This window comes from Haliotis asinina, chromosome 14 (genome assembly GCF_037392515.1).
Source record: "Haliotis asinina isolate JCU_RB_2024 chromosome 14, JCU_Hal_asi_v2, whole genome shotgun sequence".
In the NCBI taxonomy this organism is placed as follows: Eukaryota; Metazoa; Mollusca; class Gastropoda; order Lepetellida; family Haliotidae; genus Haliotis; species Haliotis asinina.
In genome coordinates, this window is record NC_090293.1 from 4,253,109 (window position 1) to 4,275,581 (window position 22,473).

The following is a 22,473-nucleotide window of genomic DNA, read 5'->3' on the forward strand; positions in this document are numbered from 1 at the left end:
CGGATTTCAAAGGATTCACTAACTGCCCCCCAGCGCTGGGGGAAAGTGGTTACACCAGCTATGCTGCGATTAGGTTCGCGCGGCTTGAACCGGGGAAGGTGACTCGTATTTAAACCAAGGAACCTCCGGTCATTCCACGAAAAGCCCTCGGGTCGTCCCGTGACCAGTGTGAAAGCAAAGGTTTTATGACTGAGCCCTGTGTATTTTCAACAGCTGAGTGTTTTGATAGCTGAAAACCTACGTCACTTTATTTTAAGTCAAATAATTGTTGTTAGTGTCAGTATTAGTATCAGTAGTGTCAGTATTACAGTATGTTTAGTACACGTCGACATGTAATAGCTCACTGGCTTCAATTGTCGGTACACACTGAAGAAAGACCAAGTTCTATCGCTAAAACGTCTTTCACATAATCGTTTAACTTTCAGGAGGGAAATATACCTTTAGCTGAAGAGCTGAAGTAATGGCGATAGTTTTATAACTTTAAAAGAATTGTTAGTGTGGATTTGAGGTGTGTGAAAGGTATGACATATCGCCGGTCTGTTCTGATCCGCCATTGAAATCCTACAGTGCGTTGTTTGAGTGTTCTACTTATTGCTCTAAAACTTCTTTCAAATACATCTTTAATCTTTATGAGGGGAATATACCATCAGGTGACAGATGTTTGCAGGTAATAGTGATTGGTTTATACTTCCAGAAAAATTGTTAGGCGGTATTTGATGTGTGTGAAAAATATGACAATTCATAGGCTGCAAGAGTTGTATGATTCCCAGTATTGAAAATACTAGTGCTGTGTGCCCTTGTGGTGGACATCCAATGATCGAGGGAAAAACAAAGCGCCACTGAGCAGTAGAACCAACTGGATATCGGCGTTATACAGATATCTAGTAGTATAGTATAGTATAGTATAGTATAGTATAGTATAGTATAGTATAGTATAGTATAGTATAGTATGTCGCCAGTCTGATCTGATCCGCCATTGATGCTTGAGTGTTACAGTTCTAAAACTCCTTTCTTTCATGATCACAGTAAAAACATTCCGTTTTTCAGGCATGTCTGACAGGGTCAGTTAACATTCTGTCAATGTCCATGCCATTCCCCACATGCAATAAGATGTCTAAATTCCTTACTAATGTAAAAAAATGTAGATTCTTAAAAACACGTGTTCTAACAGTGATAATGTACAAACTGTCAGTATCTTCCTGGTTCTAGCGATAGTTTTGCATTCTTTCACATGTTTGATGGTGTATCATTATTCTTTCATTCATTCACATATGTATTTCTTTCTTTAGTTCTTTTTCTGCATTGCTTTTCATCCATTCTCATATGTCTTGCTCTTAATTCTTGCTATCATTCATTCATTCATTACTGTTATACACAGCCGAAGTTGCACTGGGAACGAACCGGGTCAGTGTGTGCATTGGGGCATGACGAGGCACACGCTAATTAGTACAAATGCTAAAGAAAGTAAGCAAGTGACCTATCCCTGTTGTAGATTATCCCTGAATTAACACAGCATGTGATGCGTGCAAGAATTATTGCTACGGTCGAAGTTGGAGAACAAGAGATTTTTCAGGTGATTACACGGATCTTGGGTCTGCAGTAATAAATGTACACTGGTCCCATACCTGCGGATGCGCAAACCAAGTTATCAAGAAAGTGTAGCATGTGAAATACTAATTTCATTGTTATAAATTGCTCAGTTAGAAAACGGAATGTTTTAATTCATACCTATGGAAACATAGAAAAAGATTGATTGATTGATTGTTTTAAGCAGCCTTTGTCACAGACAAAACTCTGTGTCTGTTTATTGACACTTATGTGTCTGCCTGGCTGCTGATGACAATATGCAATACACAATTTCAATCGTTTACCACATGCCATTTGAATTTAACACCACGCTGATTTATGGTTCTTGCACCTGGGTTCTGTCTCGGTCACAGTATGTAATTACACTGACAGGCAGGTGTGATACTTGTACACATGTCATGTTATTATGTCTGAGGGTTGCAAACACACTGGATCCATTTTTCTCGAATGACTGGATCGGACGGCAACCGGTGCAACCTCAGATTGTCAGTTTCAAGTCCTGCTTTGTACTTGGACGAACGACAGTTTCCAGCCACGCAGTAGTTACCATCTCGGGATTTGTTGATTATATCGAACGCAAATGCAGAGATCATGTATTCACAAAACCAATCATTTCTATATACATTATTTATGAATAACAACTTCTTTCATAGTACATGATGCGACGTCGCGGCATGGGTTGTTACACCGTAATCACTCCTGTCTGACAACGGTATATGACTCCATAGCGAAACGTCGTATCATGTACAAGAAAAGAAGTTGTTATCCATAAAAAAATCTAACTTTCTTATTACTCATCATACTGAAATGCCAAGCAAACGGATCATCTCACACAGGGTATCGGCAAATGAACCAGTCAGTTAAAAGTCTTCGTTACACTGGAGAACCCACCCGCTCTGACCTGGTTCGGTCTCCCGCGTGCTTGGTTTCGAAGGAAGTAAGCCCAAGTACAAAATAATACGTTTTTAATTCGCGATTGCGCGTGTATAAAACTGTTTATGTTTTTTCACAATCAGCAATGTATATTATATGCCATGAATAAGTGGTTGTTGTGGTTTAACTATGTTTATTTTTAGTTTTCTTTGCCTTTTTTTCTGGTTCCACGTGACCTTTAACCTTCAGGCGACCCAATCGTCCTATGTAGACTTCTGTAGACTTTTACTGAGGTAGATACTAGCTGTGGAGTAGGCTAGTGTTGTCGCTAATGGGGTGTCCTTTATGTCATACACACAATCTCTGCAATGACACCCTGTTGGATGTTGGTTTGTGGTTGCCCTAGTGTTGAAGCATGTCCCAACCGAGAGGCATGAGTAGTATATACAATGGGGGTTTTAAAACACTTTCAAGAAAAGTCTCTACAAAGCCTTATTTACTAAATAAGGCTTTGGTTGGGCCCTTAGCTCTTGCTACTATTACCCCTACTACTTAACGTGTGTTGGAGGTAACACTGTGCCGTACGGTACGATCAATAATTCTTCTCTTACAAACCCCCTACCCGGCCCATCCCTCAAGTAGTATAAGTTAGGTTCGTCGGCTTTCATATCCACTTTATCTATGTTGTAAGTTTTGACTGACCATATAGGATCGGTGGCCCGCTTACGGCTATCACCCTCGTGTTCCCCCGGCTGGTATAGATACCTCACTAGGGCCCTATCTGGTATCTGTTTCTCCTTCCCACGCAATGGAGCGGCCGACTCTGCAACTATTGATTTTAGTTTGATAGCGTCTGCCGGTTTCTGACCTTTTTATCGTGTTTGGCTAGCAGTTGTGACACGGCACCAATGAACTCCTGGACCACTTTCAAAAAAAGTCTCTACAACGCCTTATTTACTAACTAAGGCTTTGGTTGGCCCCTTAGCTCTTGCTACTATTACCCCTACTACAAAAAAGTTGGCGGTCTATGTCACGTTTATATCGATGAAACAGTTTAACGTGAACCGCCTATGATCACTTTGGTGTTCGTAATAAAGGCTTGCTGGGCTTTTTGTATCCCCTGTTCTATGTACTTTTTTTTCTCGTCCTCGCTGATAGCAGACTTACGAGACTTGGATCGAATATCTTGTTTCATTCCGTTATATTTTGTGAGTTCAGAGAGGATTGAACGAAACTCCTCTTCTGAGATCTTACTGTCAGAGAGTGCCGTGGAAATACGCTCACTCACTGTGTTGAGCTTTGCTTCGGCCAGAACCCTGATCTCGTCGTGTTTCAATGCCTTACGATGCAGTCTGCGTGATACTAACTTAAGCGCCAACCCTAACACCCCTGCCACCCCAGCTGTTATTTCAATACCTAGCACTATAGGTGCAGCCACGATGGTAGCTAACAACCCAACACCTGCCGCCCCTAGTCCCATGCTGGTTACCATAAGGGTAGTGTCAGCCCCGTCCACGATATTGAAAGCTCTATGGTACTTTTTACATAGTGCTTTCCGCGTGTCACGGTCTTGTTCTAGTTGGCGTTTCACATCACATAACTGCCTCAAGCGGAACCCATCTACGGTTTCCAGCGTCTTCGCTACTTCCTCTACGACTGGGTACAGACCCATCTATAATATATATTTTGAAAGATATTTTAATTGGGTTTCAGTTAATACTCTATAAATTAATTTGAAGTCTACAAGTTCTAGATTACTACTCAGGGTAATAGGTGAGAGGCTAATAGACTTTCCTGTTGTAATAAAAACCCCACTGAGGCTTATTAAGCGGTTTATAGAACCCCCGTGGGTATCCTGTTGTATAACAATACGACAATATTTGTTTGCGTGTTCGTCAAACCAGTGTATTGACACCCCGGGTAAAATTTGGTGTACTCTTGAGGTGTTTTCCTTGTCTAAATAAAAGAAGACTTCTATGATGAGTGTGAAAGGGGAGTATATATCAAGACTTATGTTAAAAGAATAATTGATAAATGCTAATTTATTTTTTACTACAGTCTTTAACCTATTTTTTTCGGTATCAGTAGTTGCTATGGGTACCCTCTCCGGAATGAAATCCCCGGCCCAGATACTGTTGTTCCTAATCTTAGTGATATACCCCGTATCTGCGTCTATTGTGATATAAGGTGAGGCGAGTGTTAAGTTGATCATCCATTTGGGCTCTTTTAAATCTAATAACGACACCCGTCTGTACACGTTGTCTTTGAAGTGCAGGATATATAAGGTGTCTTCCTCACCAGGCTGATCAAATCCCTCCGTATCTCCTAGGTCGTTAAGCGTAGTGTTGGGATGATGACTGGTCATTATTATACTATTACGATATAATTTCCAACTGGTTTTCTGATAATAATTCAGGGGTGAACTTCATACCCATGAAGTGTATGTTGTCAGGCAGGAAGATATTGGTTAGTGATATCTTGTTTTCCACGATCACGTTGACCCCCTGCAGACTGGTGTTGGAGCCGACACCCACCCGCACGTAAACGTTGCAAACTTGATACTGGTGTCGTTTTCCCCACCCGAGTTTGATCCCCTTCACGATCTCGACATCATTCCCCGATGGTTCCCCTAGGTAGACTTTGATGATCAGTGTTGAGTTTGCCAGTAGACTCTCTAGTATACTGACCACGCCTTCGAATTCAGACACCAACTGCAATTTCACGTTTTGTATGGCCGGTTTACTCGATAGCATGTGGGCTGCCATAGTGTCGAGTGGGCTGACGACTACACTACGTCTCTGAGTTGGGACGTAAGCCACGAGCAGGGTTCCATTGTTCATGACTTTGTTTAGGTGGTTGTCTTTGTTATCCGTGAACACGTAGGGGGAGCCGAGCCTAATATTGAGAAACCAGTCGTTATCGGGTAACAACACCCACTTGTCATCTTCGGTGAAGATGAGCATATATGGCTTGTTTCGGGCGACGGTAGTGCTTTCAACATCGTCTAAGTCGAACAGTTTACCCCCGAACAATGGGTATATTATCCAGTTATTACCGGTGTTGACAAGGGCGTACTTAGTGTTGACTGTTGCTCTTGCGGTATCTACTATATCACTTAGGGCTCCACCGGAGGTGACTTCAACGCGTTTGTAAATGTTGTTTTTCAGTTGCAAGGCGTACGTTTTACCATCTACTCCGGGAGCTTCGAAACCGCGCGTGTCTCCGAGGTCGGAGATCCCGATATTGACGCATTTTTTCACTCCGGGCCCTTGTGCGCTGGTCATTTTACATGAAGCGTTAAGCTGAGGTATCCTATATTTACAGGATTATGATTTATATCTAACACCGATATTGTCAGCTCAGGTATGTTGCCCTGGATTAATCTCTTATACTGCCGTGGTGAAAACGACTCGGTTCTACCGTCGTTGTATTTCTCAGTTTTCACCGGCACTGCTCTCAGTATAGTGGAAGGGTGACCTCCGTGAATGTTGTACGTTGTGCTCACCTGACCGAGATGAATGTACAGCTCTCGGTACGGTACTAGATCGGGTAACTTCGTGCCTGTGACGGTTGTTGTTGGTTTTATCTCGTCAGGAGACATACCGAGTATCCTCGCTAATGGTCGGCCGAGCCTCAAGGGGTTTCTTCCGTTGTTGATTAACACCACTGTACCGTTTGAGTCGTTCATCTTGAGTTCGGCTCCAAGGGGTTTGAAGACCTCGTCGTTTAGAGAGCACACGCTGTAGTAGCCGTCAGTTATCTGGCTGCGAATTCCACTGACGAACAGCTTATTGTTGCTGGCGTTGATGTTAGTCCATTGCGGTAGGTAGGTGATATCGCAGAGTGCGACTTCGAGTTGGCCTGACGTGTTATCGATCGCGTGCGTCAGCTGAACGGCCTCACCGCTCGTTATTCCTGGAAGTGTTATGTACATATTATAATATATAATTTATATATTATAATATGGACTTAGCACACTTGAAAATCGTGGTGGTAGGTAGTACGGGGTTTAAAACAACCTTTATTAATATCTTTGAAAACTATGTCGTGTCCGTTAATAACGCGCAGGCGGTGGTAAACTGGAATCAAACCCCAATGCAGTTTTGGCAGAACCAACTCAACTTTGCTGTGTGGTGTGCGACGACAGGGTCGGGTGTGACACTAGACTACGGTATAGACGAACTGAGTAAGGCAGTCATTTTGTTTCATATTTATTATCAAACGAGACGAATATTGAAGGAAATAAGTGCTCCTCTTCCCCAAGATAAAGCGTGGAGTATGACGAATAACCCCTATGATAAACGCGCTTATGAACGTGTTTGTGGGGAGTTTGAGATTCCAACGAATAAAGACTTTCGCCTTCCTGGTGTGAACCATGGTCTCGGTATAGTTCTTGTGTACTTCTACAGGTCCGGAACATATATGGCCGGTTCTAAAGATGGTACATACAACCCAAACCGTCATACATTTACAGGTCCCACAACGAATGAAAAGATCCATGTCAGCTGCATAAAGCAAACCAATCCTGATGCAGCCACAGCCTGGACTAAAATGATCTCAAAAACATCGAAAGGATTCACTCGTGCTGGTACAATACGCTTGAACGACTCGATTCGAACGTACGTGTGGGCGCTGTTGGGTGCGCAGTCGATGACGCATTCCAACATCATCGGTAAGGGAACTGCTTACGACGCTCAGAAACAGTACGTTGCCAACGTTGAGGATGCTATCAATTCTCCAGTTGATCTCCCGGGGGCCATCGACCGTTACCAAAACGTGTTAGAATACGCCAGATCGAAAGTCAATTACGTGTTCGGCGTGGGGCTGTACATGGCTCCGAGTGATATGCAACTGAGAGTAAAAAAAGTGGTGGGTTATAACAACAAAATAGTCATAGCCACGGCGGATCAAAAGTTGGGTATCAACCCCGATATTAACACCCCCTATATCCCACACATCCCACCACGTGAAACGGGTATAGTGGCGCCACCCCCGGAGTCTAAAGTTCATGTGGGGGTACCCCCCACACACCCTCATATTCAGGCCTCCTATCAGCAGCATATTGATAGTAAAACGGCCCTGGTGGTTGGTGGGGTAGCTTTGGGACTTATTTGGTTAAAAATTTCTTAGCCGCTACGTACACCAGACCCGCTACGGCGACGATGGCTGCCCACAGGTTTTGACTGAGCCACGTGGCAGTTTTAGCCAGAGCGCCCAACAACCACGAGACGATGCTACCCAGGATGCCGGGAAGGGCTTCGGCGGCTTTACCAGCCAGTTTAGCTAGACCTTCCCCGAGTTTTTTTATCTTTAACACCACCGCCACTTGGGGTTCCGCCGCCGGCAGGCCCGACAGGGGTACCCCCTGTCAGTGACAACACCAAGGTTGATATGATGAAACCCAATGCAGTCAGAATGCTGGCGATGGTGATCCCTTGCTCCCGGAACAATATCCGAATCCTGTCTGCTAACGTGGTGTCTCGGTAGAGGACTTGATTGATGGTTTCCCGCACACGGTTGACCTAAGATCGAAGCTTTTCTTTGTGGCCGGACGCTGTCTCCAACCAGACCTGCCTTTCATCTTCCAAATTACGTATTCGTTCCTCGATGGTGGCTTTCATAGACTCGTCCTCAGTTTCACCAAGTTTGCCCTTTTCATAGTCGATGTGGTCGTCTATCTCACTCATTTTGGCCATGCTTTTCGCGATCTGTCCACAAATGGTTTGCATCAACAGGTCCAACCCCCGCAGTTCCCGAAAGGTAAGTTCGAAACCCGGGAAGGGCTTGTTCTTGTAGTCGTCCAACACCTTTTCAATATCATAAGTCATGTTTTGAACCGATGTGGCGTCCCTGATGTCTTCCAGACTTTGAACTAACTTCGGAGGATACTGCTTAGGTCGCGCGCCACCGTACTCTATGAAACCTAGTTCATCGCGGATAAAGTTACTCCCATGTCGACTGCCCAATGTTGATAAGGCAAGCGGTTCTCTCGTGCGTTTATTCACGAGATCGATCTCCGGGTGAGTCTTCAAACGCAGCGTGCCATTGCTATCGAGGGTAAACCTGAAATATTCCCTTCCCAACGGCTTGAGTTTGGATTTATTTTCAACTTCGTTGTAATAATCGTTGACAGCCTGCTGTAGAAGGCCAGTACTGAATGAGGTCTCCTGCACTATCGCCCCGCATATCATCCATAGGTATGTCTTCATCCATTATTTAGTATTAAAAATATATTTCATTTATATATAACAATGTACGGCAGAAAATTAGATCCTTTCAGAAGATTGAGAGAGCCATTAGGAGCCAGAGCCGTGCGCCAGTCTGTGACCATCACCAACAATCCTAGCAAGATAGACCAGAATCAAACTCTGCTGGTTAGATTTCCAAACCTTGGTGAGAATGACCTCATTGTACCAGGCACTGTTCGACTGGCGTTCAACATCACGTTGACCTCCGACAACGACAAACGCGAGCTAGTGCGGAACGTGGGTCGAGCTATCATCAAGAAAACGACCGTCAAGATCAGCGGTAACGAGGTGCTGACCATCGACGACAGCGACGTGTTTCACTGCTACGGGGATCTCTGGAAAAGCGAGGGAGAACGAGTCAATGATGTGTACCAGGGTATCAGCAAATCAACCCGGTCGCGCATAGGGTATGCCTTCACGCCAGACCAGCTAGACAAGCTATCGGACGGTGAAAAGGCCATCGCTCGAGCATACGGGAATCGAGTTGCTCACGGGACACGCGCCGTTTTACCAGGCCGCGCTGGGTGATAGGCTCGAATACGAGCTCACGTTTAACGACTATAGCAAAGTAGTGCGTACGCCGAACGGTGATGAGGCCAGTTATGCCATAGACAACATCTCTCTGGAGTTCAACATGGTCACTAGCCCGGAGCTGGCCAGGCAGGTTCGAAGCCAGTACTCTGGGAAGATGGCCATCCTGTACGATCGCGTACTGAGGCATAGATCAGTCGTGCGAGATAAGAGCGACACTGTGTGGAATATCAACCTGAACGTGCCGGCGCGATCGATGAAAGGTATCCTGGTCGTCCCCGTGGAGGATTACGAACCATTCCGGAGGGACAGCGAGAAGTTTTTCAACCCCGAGATTGAAAAGGTGGAAGTGACCATCGAGGGCGTGCCCAACCAGCTGTTCAGTCATGGTATGAGACCACACCAGCAGTGGGATGAGATAAAAAAGCTACCAGTGGGGGATTACATAACAAAGGACCTGGACCTCGGCTCCGTGCAGATCGGTGAATACCTGACCACCAAGTACGCCCTATGGTTGGACATGCGATCCACGGATGATGATAAACTGCACGGTAGCGGGAGCCGTATAGATAACGGCAGCGAAGGGATAACCATCCAGATTACTAAGAAGGCTCAACCCGCTGGTAAGTTGAAATTATATCTGTACGTTATTATGGACGCGCAACTTAATATAGACAATGGGAGATTCGTGCAAGCCATCTATTGACCTCCCCACTGACCCACACTGCGCCATAGTGTGCGGGCAGACTGGCTGTGGGAAGACCGTTTTCGTGTTGGATATGTTGGAGGGTTACTACAAGGATGTGTTCGATAACATCGTTATCATGTGCCCTACTCTGAGCATGAATAAAACGTACGCGCGACCTTGGGTGATGACGGACCCGGACGTACACAAAATCGACCCTGGAACACGCCTGCAGGACTGGTTGAAAGCTCTTCACGAGAAATTTAAAGGAGAACCGACGCTGTTCATACTGGACGACTGCAGCGCTAATCGCAAGATAACAAAAAAGAGAGACATGCTATCGTACCTGGCCTTCTCCGGCCGGCATGCAAATCACAGCGTCTGGGCGCTAACGCAGAAGTTCAACTCGGTGTTGAAAGACCTCAGGGAGCAGACGCGATGGGTAGCCTTATTTCACTGCAAGGACAGGGATTCGTTCGAGGAGTGTTTGAGAGAGAACGATGTGATGAGCAAATTAGAACGGGAACGGGTGAAGAAACAGCTCGCTGAAACTAAACACGCTAAGCTCGTGCTCAAAACCGACCAACCAGTAGCATATAGGGTGTGCTAAAGCTAAGCAAAGCTAAGCAAAGCTAAGCTAAAGCTAAGCTAAAGCTAAGCAAATGCTAAGTATAGCTATGATATTTGAAGTGTTTGTCGTGTGCAACTTAACCTTCATTTCTCTGTGTTTTGTCTGCATCGGGTATTATATAGTTAAAACTAAATCTTACTTGTTATATTATAAGATGGAGTGTGAGGAATTGCTCGAACAATTGTCTGGGGATGATGATAAGCGAGAGAAACTGGTGGCGTTGGCTGTTGGCGGCAAAGCCAAACATTACTTTGGAGACTACACTCCGGATAAAATTCACAAAATGTCAGCCGAAGAAATCGATAAGCTGTACGCTAGATACGAGTCCCGGCTCGGAGCAGAAATGACAAAGACAATAGGATCGGCTATGACCCAGATATACACCGGTATTGTGTCATACTTCCTTCCCATTCCGCCAGAACGCCGACTTTACCTGTGGGAGGACCTCGAGAAAGACCCTTTCATCGAACACGCCGTGAGCTCTATCAGCTGCGAGCTGTACCACAAATATGGCATGTTGTTGGCTCCAGTGACGGCGGCGATTATCACGGCAAAGCATTGTCAATTTGAGAGAAAAAATAATAATAATAGTATAGATGGCCGAGGTGACGGTGGAGACCCCTCCCGAGGTGACCAGGGAACCAGTGGGGGAACCCCCAACAGTGGAGGAAGTGACCCCAGTGGGGGTACCCCCCACAGTAACCAGGCAGAAGAATCCTAAGAGAGTAGCTGCCGGTAAAAAACGGTGGTGTAACCAACATAAAATTATCAACCCCCGACTGTTGTTGGCTGTAGGCGCTGCCGTGGTTATAACATGGTTATACGTGGGGGTACCCTCCCACAGTGAGCCCCCCAACAGTGAGGTGGTAACCCCCACTGTCAACCCGCATATCATGTTATAATTTTAATATTTTTATATCATATACATAATGTCTGAGGGGAAAACGTTCGTCAACGACGCATACCACGCCACAGTGGTCGCCAGTCTAGCCGTAGGGTACGCTCGGTTGACTAAAATGGTGCTTAAACAACCAACTGTCAAGCTAGATTTCAACCTGCAGGATATGGGTATGCTCATAATGAACCTTGGTATGGCGATGGCCACAAAAGACATCCTAGTAAAACAAGGGATAATACCTGAAAATATAATGAAATAAATATAGGATGGCCACGATAGCTATGATGGTCGGTGGGGCGTTAGTGAATGCCCTGGCATTTTCCGGGAGTAATTTCCTCTTCTCGAAACTACGAGATGACCACGCGGCTGAAATACAGGAAGAAAGGAAGCGGCACGATCTCGCTACTGAGAAATTACAAAGGGCACAGGCCGAGTACGCTAAAAAACGCCTCCAGAGGATCGATTTTATTAACGAACAACTCCAGCGTGAAAACCATGCAGTTCAAACATTCAACAATGTCGATGAAGCAATGAAAGAATACTACCTACTAACCTGGTAAACGATTGGAACCGCTCAATAAACCCACACTCGCTCAGTACTACACACCATCCAAGGGACAAATGAATCGTGAACTGGGCTTCATAGTGTTGGGTATAGCAGCTACTGCGTTGGTTGCGAAGCAATTAAATTAAAATACCCATATAAGTAAACATGAGACCCGCTCCATACCGATGCGAATACATACTTATGGGGAAGACCGAGGCCTGTGGTAGGAAATGCAGGAATCAGGGGTTCTGTTGTTTCCATATGGGAAGTCCTAACTACACGTGTTCTGTGTGTGGTATCGGGGTTAAAGGGCACTACTGTCTATGTAAAGCTCACGGAGCGAACGTAGTCAGACATCAACTCATCTACGAGAATAAAAAGGGCTACATAAAAGAACGTAGGCGACTGCTCAAGATAGACTCCAAATAAATGTTTTACACAAGGAACAGTGCGTGAAACAGCCACATATTTTTTATTAAGGGTTACCTCCCTTTACTGTGAACCAATTAGACATTGGTTCTCTTAGGTGTAAACACTATGACTACTGTACGCGAGCTTAAGCGGGTCACAAAACAGAGAGGTGTGATCGGGTATTCTCGAATGCGGAAGTCAGCATTGTTGAGATTACTAGGTTTAGAAGCCCCTCCTACGGTAACACAATTAAAAGCTCAAGCAAAACAGCTTGGATACACGGGTTATTCAAACCTGGGGAGAGCCGGGTTAACCGCATTGTTATCACATGCCCCCGTAGCAAAACCTCCCACTGTAAAACAACTGAAAGCCGAGGCACACGATTTGGGTTTAGGCGGGTATTCCCGTATGAGAAAACCACAGCTTGTAGAATTATTACGACAGAATAGAGCTATTGACCTACAGTTCGTGCGCACTGAGCGCGCTGTAGGCAACTATTTGAGAGGTTGGCGCACGCACGTTGATAGAAACAATAGACATTACAGATATCAAGCCTCTGATAGCTGATAAGGTCAACCAGGAACTAAATAATCTAGGAAGTATCAAGTTTCAGATCACAGTGAAAATGTTGCTCGATAAGCAGGATGAGTATGTTCAGCCTTACTTCCGAGGTAAACAAGAGGTCGTCACACATACAGAGACCATTGACGCATCAATCGATACCAGTTTTCAGCAGATACGAGAATACCTAGAACGCTACACACACTTGGGGTCCGGGTGGGCTGTAGATAAAATCGATAATGTCTATCTAGACATAGCTAACTACGAGCCGTTCAGAGGCGGATCATACCTAGCCTTGCCCCCCTACTATAGGAACAAACATGCCATAGTAAACGTTAAGAATAGAGGAAACGATTGCCTGAGGTTAGCTATCAGGTCAGCCTTATTTCCAGCTGACACTAATCCGAACAGGTCTTCTAATTATCCTCAGGATGATGGGCTCAACTGGGATGGTATAGATGAACCCACCCCCATATTCCAGATCACTAAAGTAGAAAAACAGAATAATCTGGCTATAAATGTCTTTGGACACGAAGGTAACACAACAATAGTACACAGGGTCAGCCCGGTGAAGGATCGACAAGTTATCAATATATTCATGATCCAGCGAGGTGACAAGTATCACTACACATGGATAAAACACTTTAGCAGGCTGTTGTATGACCAATCGGCACACAGAGAAAAGACCCACTTCTGTGAACGATGCCTACATGGCTTCACACGAGCTGATTTATTAGAATCCCACCAGGATGATTGTCAAGGTGTGGGGCAGACGGCCATACGAGTCGACATGCCTAAGGAAGGTGATAATATCCTAAAATTCGGTAACCACAAGAACCAAATGTCTGTGCCTTATATCATATACGCCGACTTCGAAGCCTTGTTGGTGGGGGATTCCCCCAGTGGTGCCGCCGGCGAGGCTCCCAGTGGTAGCTTTACCCACAAAACACAAGAGCATAAAGCCTGTGGGTTTGGATACATTGTCGTCCGTTGTGACGGGGAAACGAAAGCTCCGGTAGTGTATAGGGGCCCTGACGCGGCTTAAAGGTTTCTAAAGTGTTTGCAGGAGGAAGAAAAAATTATTAGGAATGCATTGTATAGAATCGCTCCCATGCGTATGACCCGAGTCGACAGGCTAGCTCACGCTAGTAGCACTAACTGTCACGTGTGTGACTCACCACTTAACGGTGATTCGGTGAGAGATCACTGCCACATAACTGGTAAGTATAGAGGCGCCGCTCACAGCGCGTGCAACCTCAAGCTTAAAATCAACCCTAAGACAATAAACATCCCCGTTGTCTTTCACAACTTGAGAGGGTACGACTCACACTTGATCATGCAGGCCATCGCGAAAATCGATGGTAATATAACGTGCATCCCCAACAACATGGAGAGATACATCTCCTTCAGCTTAAACGGACTTAGGTTCATTGACTCGTTTCAGTTCCTCCTGTCGTCACTCGACAGTCTGGTCAAGGCCAACAATACCTTCCCTATCACCGATCGATACACAGACGCCGAGACTAGACCCCTGCTTATGAGGAAGGGTGTGTACCCCTATGAGTACATGGATAGTTGGGTCAAGTTCACCGAGACCAGACTACCCCCTATTGACTGCTTTTATAGCAAGCTGAATGAGGCGTCCGTCTCACGAGATGATTACTCGCACGTGACTAACGTATGGAATAAACTGGGTTGTAAGAACCTGGGTGATTATCACGACCTGTACTTGAGGACAGATGTACTGCTGTTAGCCGACGTGTTTGAGACGTTTAGGCGGACGTGTTTCAAGCAGTATAAACTCGACCCCGCATGGTATTACACCAGCCCAGGTCTGTCGTGGGACGCCTTGCTTAAAAAGACCGGAGTTAATTTGGAATTGCTCACAGATTACGACATGCACCTATTCATTGAGAAAGGCTTGCGAGGTGGGATTTCCATGGCATCCAAACAATACGTTAAAGCAAATAATCAATACGTGAAAGGTTACGATCCTAACAAGCCAACCAATCACATTCTCTTCCTCGATGCAAACAACCTGTACGGCTGGGCCATGAGCCAGTATCTACCTACAGGGGGATTCGAATGGGTACCCCACGTTGATGTTATGGGGGTTGCACCAGATTCAAACAAAGGTTATATCCTCGAGGTTGACTTAGAGTATACCAAGGAATTACACACATCACACAACAGCTACCCCCTGGCCCCCGAACGTATGAGGGTTAACCCAGACTGGATGTCTGAGTACCAACATAACTTGTTAGGTGGGCGTGTGACAGACGTTGAAAAACTCGTTCCTAACTTAATGAATAAGACCAAGTACATCGTTCACTATCGCAACCTACAGCTGTACCTGTCGTTGGGTATGAGGCTGACCAAAATACACAGGGTGCTCATGTTCGACCAGAGCCCATGGATGGAGCCCTACATAAGAATGAACACAGACCTACGAAAAAAAGCCACCAGTGTATTTTGAGAAAAATCTCTACAAGCTCATGAACAACTCGGTGTTTGGTAAGACTATGGAGAACCTGAGGAAACGCGTGACCGTGAAGCTGGTTCGGTCGAGTGAGGAAGACAAGCTCAGGAGATTGATAGTCAGTCCGGCATTCAACCGTAGTAAGATATTCACAGACAACCTGGTTGCCCTACACATGAAGAAAAGCCACATAAAATTCAACCGGCCTGTTTACGTGGGGATGAGCATCCTCGATTTATCCAAACACCTGATGTACGACTTTTACTACAACGAGCTCAAGAAACAGTACGGCGACAGGTGTGAAGTGCTGTACACTGACACGGATTCCCTGCTGATGGAGATTCGAACCGAGGACGTGTACGAGGACATGAAAAAACACCTCGATTTATACGACACCAGCGACTACCCTAAGACCCATACCATACACAGTACGGTAAATAAAAAGGTCCTAGGTAAGATGAAGGACGAGTGTGCTGGCATGCCCATAGCCGAGTACATAGGTTTGAGACCTAAGATGTACTCCATACTGAAAGCCGACAATAGTGAGATCCGGAAGGCTAAGGGGGTTAAGAAGTATGTGGTGAAACAACACATCAAACACGCCAGATTCAAGGAAGCCCTGTTCAAGACCCGTACCTTTAGGCATAAAATGAACACACTTAGAAGTGATGGACATATGATATACGGACTGACTATAAACAAGACGTCCCTGTCGCCTATGGACACTAAACGTTGGATAGCTGTTGATGGGATAAACACATACGCGTATGGACATGAAAAAATTTGAGGCTATTTACTACAGCCCGCGTGGGTACTGGAAAGGAGCTAGCGCAGTAGATAAGCTAGCTAAAATAGCGCGAGTACCCCCGGAGGAAGCCAAAGCGTGGCTTGAAAAACAAGCCCTGTGGCAGATCTATTTGCCGGCACCACGCTACGTGCCTAGAAGGAGGTTCGGTATTAACATACCTAATAGCGTTCACCAGGCAGACCTACTGTTCCTACCCCACGACAAGAGGTACAAGTATGCCTTAACCGTAGTGGACGTAGCCAGTCGTTACAAGGAACCCGAACCCTTGACCACGAAAGATTCGGCCCAGGTAGCCAGAGGATTCGAACGCATATACAAACGCAGCCCGCTGACGTGGCCAACAGAGCTGCAAGTTGACCCCAGACGGGAGTTCATGGGTGCCGTGTCACAACTGCTAGCCAAACACGATACAAAGGTCAGGCGTGGCACGGCCGGAGCCCATCGCAGCCAAGCCATAGTTGAGAGATTTAATAGGACTTTGGCTGAGCGCTTGTTCGGCCATCAGTATGCTAGGGAGCTGGTCACCCCTGGAAAACGATCGACTGTTACCCAAGGTGGTGTCGGCAATCAACCATGAAGTCACCCGTCTCACCGGTAAGAAACCGGCAGACGCTATCAAACTAAAATCAATAGTTGCAGAGTCGGCCGCTCCATTGCGTGGGAAGGAGAAACAGATACCAGATAGGGCCCTAGTGAGGTATCTATACCAGCCGGGGGAACACGAGGGTGATAACCGTAAGCGGGCCACCGATCCTATATGGTCAGTCAAAACTTACAACATAGATAAAGTGGATATGAAAGCCGACGAACCTAACTTATACTACTTGAGGGATGGGCCGGGTAGGGGGTTTGTAAGAGAAGAATTATTGATCGTACCGTACGGCACAGTGTTACCTCCAACACACGTTATGTAGTAGGGGTAATAGTAGCAAGAGCTAAGGGCCCAACCAAAGCCTTATTTAGTAAATAAGGCTTTGTAGAGACTTTTCTTGAAAGTGTTTTAAAACCCCCATTGTATATACTACTGCATGTCTTGGGATGTACTGACGGCCCCGGTGTCGCTGTATCAACTCATTTGCTGCCTTATTATTGCAAAAATAAAGGCTTATTCTCAACTACATATCACATGCGTAATCTTACATTCTAACTGGTTCATTGGGCACTTAACAAATGGTTTTGTAATAAGGTTACTATTGGGGTTACCAATAGTGATTGCATTGCAATATCAGTGGCTAGAGGTAGTATATTGCAAAGGAGCTCGTCCGGGTGAAAGCAGAATACGGCATAACGAATGTCGTTTTTACATGAATAGCAACCTGGATTATTGACAAACTGTTTTAGAGGCATTTTAGAAGTTGCTGAGCTAAAGGAGAAGGAACAAGTTTTATGATGATCAACTTCTTTATTTTCACAATGACGACGTTTCGGTATTGATTCTTATACCGTTTTCAAGCTTGATGCTTGAAAACGGTATAAGAATGATGCTTGAAAACGGTATAGGAATCCATACCGAAACGTCGCCATTGTGAAAATAAAGAAGTTAATCATCCATAAAACTTGTTCCTTCACCTCTGGATTATTGATATCCCGCTTTCGGACACAATCTTTTGAGGATTCACATTTGAAGAATCTCCTTATCTTCTGTACACAGGGTCTACAGGCCCCGGTGCTTCTCGAGGATGTACAGTCTGCAATTAGGAAAGAAAAGGATCAGTTAACGCAGCATCCGATAGACTGCACAGCAGGGTGGGCTGCGAAGGCTAGTGATCTGGCCCGGGATGATTTGCTGGAGCTGATCACAGCTGAGAAGAACTTCTCTTGTGTATGGTACGTCTGTTTATGCCTGTATTTTCTCGTCATGATCCCAGCGTGGCATCATATCATGTCAGCGCCAAAGACTTCTCAACTCGTCTTCTTTTAAGATTTTGGCTTTCCCTGTGAAATAGTACTCCTCATGCATTCATACACAGCTAACTGGCTTAAGTGGATATGCACAAGTCGTAATCAGTGATAATCGACGGTGTATTTTGTCCGATCATGTGGGGTGTACATAAATCATAAATCATTAAGTGCGGGGATGCGCGCGTTTTGAGGGACACCGAAAATGGCCTTTGCACATCATACGCATGAGGGGAAACCATGTCCGTTACCTGCCGTACCGTCCCCTGACACGTGGAACATATACACGCTGCTGTAACGTGCAGGTCCCCCACTTCCAGTCACTATTCCAGGTCGGCACCATCCACGCCGAAACCGACAACTTCCTCACAGTTTCCAAAATAATTTCACCCTTTAGACATGTTTGCTTTTCATGTGAAATAGTACCGTTCATGTTTTCGTAGAAAGCTAATAGGCTTATGTGGATTTGTGGTAATCGAAATCAGTGACATTCGACTGGAACAGGTTGACGTATCAGACTGTAGAACAAATAACCGCTAGTTTACAATATAGACTATTCATCATTTTTTCTAAAGTTATTTCATAGAGCGAAATTAACACACGGAACATGAAGTTTTAAAGAACCACGTTGTATGCAAACGATACGGAACCAGTCGCGGGCGCCTCCTATGATTTTACTGGTGCTTCAAACACTATACCGACGTTTTTCAGGAACAGCAAGGAAAAGCTGCTTCAGGGCCAGGTGATGAGGCGCATGTTTCCCCGACCCTCAATCATCCCAGCCAAGACGGAGATCGCCCTTCAGAAATACCTCTACATAGACGGGCACGGGGGGCAGCAAAGGACTTTGGTGAGTTAAACATTTCTTTGGTGTTACTTCACAGTGCTAACTTGGAGCTTGACATATGATGTTTCGTTAAATATTCTGTAACGACGTACAGTCACGCTTCATATTCTAATACCACATAAAATCAGCTTTTAATCACGAAGAACCTAAAGTATATGAACCTTAGTGTACATTGTTATTGACACGTGGTCTCCAAAACACGTCAGTACAATAGGACTGTGTGAGCTGTGTGTCATGTTGGAGTACTACGAGATTCCATTTGATATACCTCGTGTCTTTACGGTTCAGGTAACCAGTTATTGGTAACATCTTTCACCACACGTATTGTTAATGATGGTCTTTAGAAGACCTGCTTATCGTAAGAGGCGACTGACAGGACTGAGAGTGTTGTTTCTTGTATGTATATGTATCCCAACTGTGTAGCTCGATGTTCATCATATCATTCACTAGGTTCGAAGACCTTCGTCATGTAGCTTGTGTAAAGTAGCGTTAAACAAGAAGCAAACACCCATACTGGTGTCATCTAGTGGGGGGGATGTAACGGGCATGTTTCTACTGTTTCAGCCACCCAGTGCCCAGGGAGGTTACAGCTGGTATGCCCAGGGGCAGGGGCGGCGGAGGGTGGTGTTCAGCTCTCCCGAGGGGTGTGTGGACATCTGCAACACGTTCCAGATCACCGTGAATGAGGGAGATATATGTATGTTTAATACACAAGATGTCAACATCACAACTTGGGAGTGACAATGGTGCAAAACAAATTCAAACACAAAACGGCAGGGAGCGTTTCTAGGGGATATTTTTATTAAATTGTGTGATGCACGTCATCGTATCCCAACTGCCGCGATTGATGTTCATTATACCTATCACTGGATTGTCTGGTCCAGAATTTATTATTTAAAAACAACCACATCTTCTTTAAGTGGCACTTGAGAAGCTTGTATGATGAGGATGAAGACTGTCGTGGATAGACAACTTCTTTCTCGCAGTGGATGCGATGTTTCGGTGTAGATGATTACACGATGCCATTTAGAAAGTGGGCAAATGCAACATATGTCATATTTGGGATTTCAGCCGCCTAGCCCGCTCAGCCACCGGACGTCGTGGTGGCTGAGCGGGCTAGGCGGCTGACTGTATGCTGGCGATTAGGTGCCTGACTCCGAGGGTGCTAGTTCGAATCCCGGATGGGACTCTACCAAAAAAGTACTAGAATTTGTACTTTACTGAGAAAGTGAAATCCCAAATATGACATATGTTGCTTTCGGTGTAGATGCTCCATCTTTTGCTTGATAACGGTGTTAGAATCTACACCGACACGTCGCATCCATTGCAAGAAAGAAGTTATCTGTCCATAAAAGTCTTCACCCTCAGACAACCATACCGCTGGAACCATACCGGCGTCAGACAACAACTACCGAAAGTGTACCTACTGCTGGTTGTCTTCTATGCCCGGAATTCTGACAGGCAACAGCAAACGAAAAACAGGTAATCTAACGGTTCACTGAATGTTTGATCTAACTGTTCACTATGTACTCGCCACTCGTAATGGACATCTCAATAAGTGTATACTAATATATGGTAACTTTGTTTCAGTAACTTTCCCAAGCGGGCTATGGGCAGTTCGTGTAGAAGAAAATGATGGAGGAACCAGTGTGGGATTTCTCGGACACGTCATTCCTTGATAAGCTGTCAGCTCTTCCCAATCTGTTGACCTCCTCATCTATCACGGTCTCACAGTATCCCCAACATCTTTGACTCCTCTGTCGACCTCCATAGTCTGCGGTTCGTCCCAATATGTCCACCCCAAGTCTATCACAATCTCAGTATCACCAACATCTTTGACTCCCGATCTCTCGGTCTTCCTGCATTATCGATCCCCTCTGTCTGTACGTCTTCCCAGTCAGTTGGCCTTGATCAGTGGCACTCAGTGTCTTCTCTCATCAGACAGGTCCACCCACTGCTCTTACTTCATTACTCATCTACACATCACCACGGACTGCTGTGTTGATGTTTGTCCGTTCATTTGTCTTCAGATGTCTCAAACATTTCTTTTGACGTAATTGACAATAAAGACATTCCTTGAAGTTTTCTAGTCAACACTTATTTTTCGTGAAGAGAGTCGACGAAACTATGCATCAAAGGCTTTCATTTCAACCTGACCAAAGGCATTTGATAAGTTTGTAAAAGTAATTGATATTTTGAATTATTAAACACTTAAATTTACTTTTCTCAAAAAGATCCGTGAAGATCTGGATACGAATTCAACTTCAGTTACCCATGGTTGTCGTAATAGGCAGCCAAGAGAGTGTAGAGGGTGTAGAGACTCGCTCACTGTTTTGACGCATAATATCCTAATTGCGTGAAAAAATGTCAGCTAGAGCACTGTGATAGGATGTGCATTTCAACTCTTGTATAAACTGAATTTGAATCAAGGGTAAGTCCCTTTGCAAGATGGCCATGAACTGCAATCTTTATTGGTAGTAAGTGAAGGCCAGGAAGAAATTTCACGTGACAAATGTGAAGGTTGGACACACAGACTCTTTGGAACTAGAGTGTCCAAGAAGATGTATGAGGAAGGGACTAGAAATAATTTTCATGTGAAGCATGTAAAATCAAAGTTGTAAAAAATATGCATTTATTGCATATATTTAATCATTTAAATAAACTGGGATCTTTGGACTTTCTTCCTGGGGCAATTGGACCACATATGCAAACCTGGGGCAATTCGACTGTTGCAAGAATGAAATGGATTATAAATATATTGCTAAGCTATATTCGAGCAAGTGTGTCCTATGATTTATACGAAACTCGTGCAACATCATTCAAAATTCAACACTGGTTTCATATAAGTCGTATGACACACTTGCTCGTATAATAAGTTGCGTTTATTACACGTTTACAAATAGATTACGTCACCAGGACGACATTGTTGACGTCACACCAGCGATGACGTGATAGGTAGAGATTATTATTACGTCACTGTAAACCAAAAGTCACTGTGTTCTGTAATCTGATTTGTTGAAAAACATGATCAAATGGTAGTCCCGGAAACTGCAAGACTATTCACTGCGTATTAACACGTAGAAACATCGCAAACAATTGTTTTCCTGTGTCATCAACAGTGATGACGTCATTCAAATGATATCGTGACGTAAAGTAAGAATGACGTCACAAATGAGCAACTCCAGATGCTACCATGGGAACCAGCTGAACGGCCAGCTGAGGACACTTCACTCCTGGACCCATACTCGATGTAGACGAGTGCAGACAGCAAAACCCTTGGGTTTATTGGTTTACTTTTGTAAACCGCCGTCGGTTCCAAATGCATTCCCGTGCTTCAAATACTCAACAACACCCGGCAAATGGCCAACACATGATTTTTATCTTGTTAATTCGACCGTTCTGGTTATCTATGACGCGCTCGTAAAATAATCCTCTCAGCCATCTCATTATTTGTATTTTTTTTATATC

The 22,473-nt window shown here is 44.9% G+C and overlaps 1 protein-coding gene across 2 annotated transcripts in view; it reads left to right on the forward strand.

The window, feature by feature from the left end:
- LOC137260949 (uncharacterized) overlaps positions 1-21,086 on the forward strand; it is a 35,903-nt gene extending 14,817 nt beyond the window's left edge. For both annotated transcript variants that reach the window (XM_067798523.1, XM_067798524.1), the window contains 4 exons: positions 17,911-18,086; positions 18,870-19,008; positions 19,570-19,702; positions 20,596-21,086. In XM_067798523.1, coding sequence (XP_067654624.1) covers positions 17,911-18,086; positions 18,870-19,008; positions 19,570-19,702; positions 20,596-20,684 — 537 coding nt within the window. In that variant the 3' untranslated portion in view covers positions 20,685-21,086. The remainder of the gene's footprint in view (positions 1-17,910; positions 18,087-18,869; positions 19,009-19,569; positions 19,703-20,595) is intronic.
- Positions 21,087-22,473: the final 1,387 nt, after the last annotated feature.